The following is a 419-nucleotide window of genomic DNA, read 5'->3' as shown; positions in this document are numbered from 1 at the left end:
ACCAGATGCTTCACTATTGTATTGTAATGCTGAGCAAATGTTATTGTCATGGTCAGCTATCCATTAAGTTAACACTCCTATCCTATTTCAGAATTAGTGGGGATACTTCAAAGCCAGTTATGGACCATCATTTAGATGAGCAACATTTAGCGCTAAAGGATCCTGCTCAGTTTAAAGTTAATTTTATTTCCTAGTCTTGACATCAGTAGAGGCAATTAAATTATAATGTATCTCACAATTGTACTGTTTCTTTGATTAGTTGCTTCATCAACTCCCAAAAACCCATCAAATGATAGTGATGTTGGTCACGTCTGTAAATTGCCAAGATGTTGGGAGCATCAACCTTTCCGTGGCACGGTAATAACATCTTAAATTGCAGTTTTGCAGTTCGCTTACATATAGGCTTTATCAGCTTAAGG

At 36.8% G+C, this 419-nt stretch overlaps 1 protein-coding gene across 1 annotated transcript in view; it reads left to right on the top strand.

Annotated features, from left to right (window-relative positions):
• Positions 1 to 316, top strand: part of LOC127751104 (uncharacterized) — a 13,553-nt gene extending 13,237 nt beyond the window's left edge. The window contains exon 4 of the mRNA XM_052274168.1: positions 92 to 316. Within this exon, the coding sequence (XP_052130128.1) occupies positions 92 to 194 (103 nt within the window). The 3' untranslated portion in view covers positions 195 to 316. The remainder of the gene's footprint in view (positions 1 to 91) is intronic.
• The last annotated feature ends 103 nt before the right edge of the window (positions 317 to 419 follow it).

This window comes from Frankliniella occidentalis, unplaced genomic scaffold (assembly GCF_000697945.3).
Source record: "Frankliniella occidentalis isolate FOCC.00 unplaced genomic scaffold, Focc_3.1 Scaffold344, whole genome shotgun sequence".
Lineage (NCBI taxonomy): Eukaryota > Metazoa > Arthropoda > Insecta > Thysanoptera > Thripidae > Frankliniella > Frankliniella occidentalis.
This window is presented reverse-complemented; position numbering and strand designations above follow the sequence as displayed.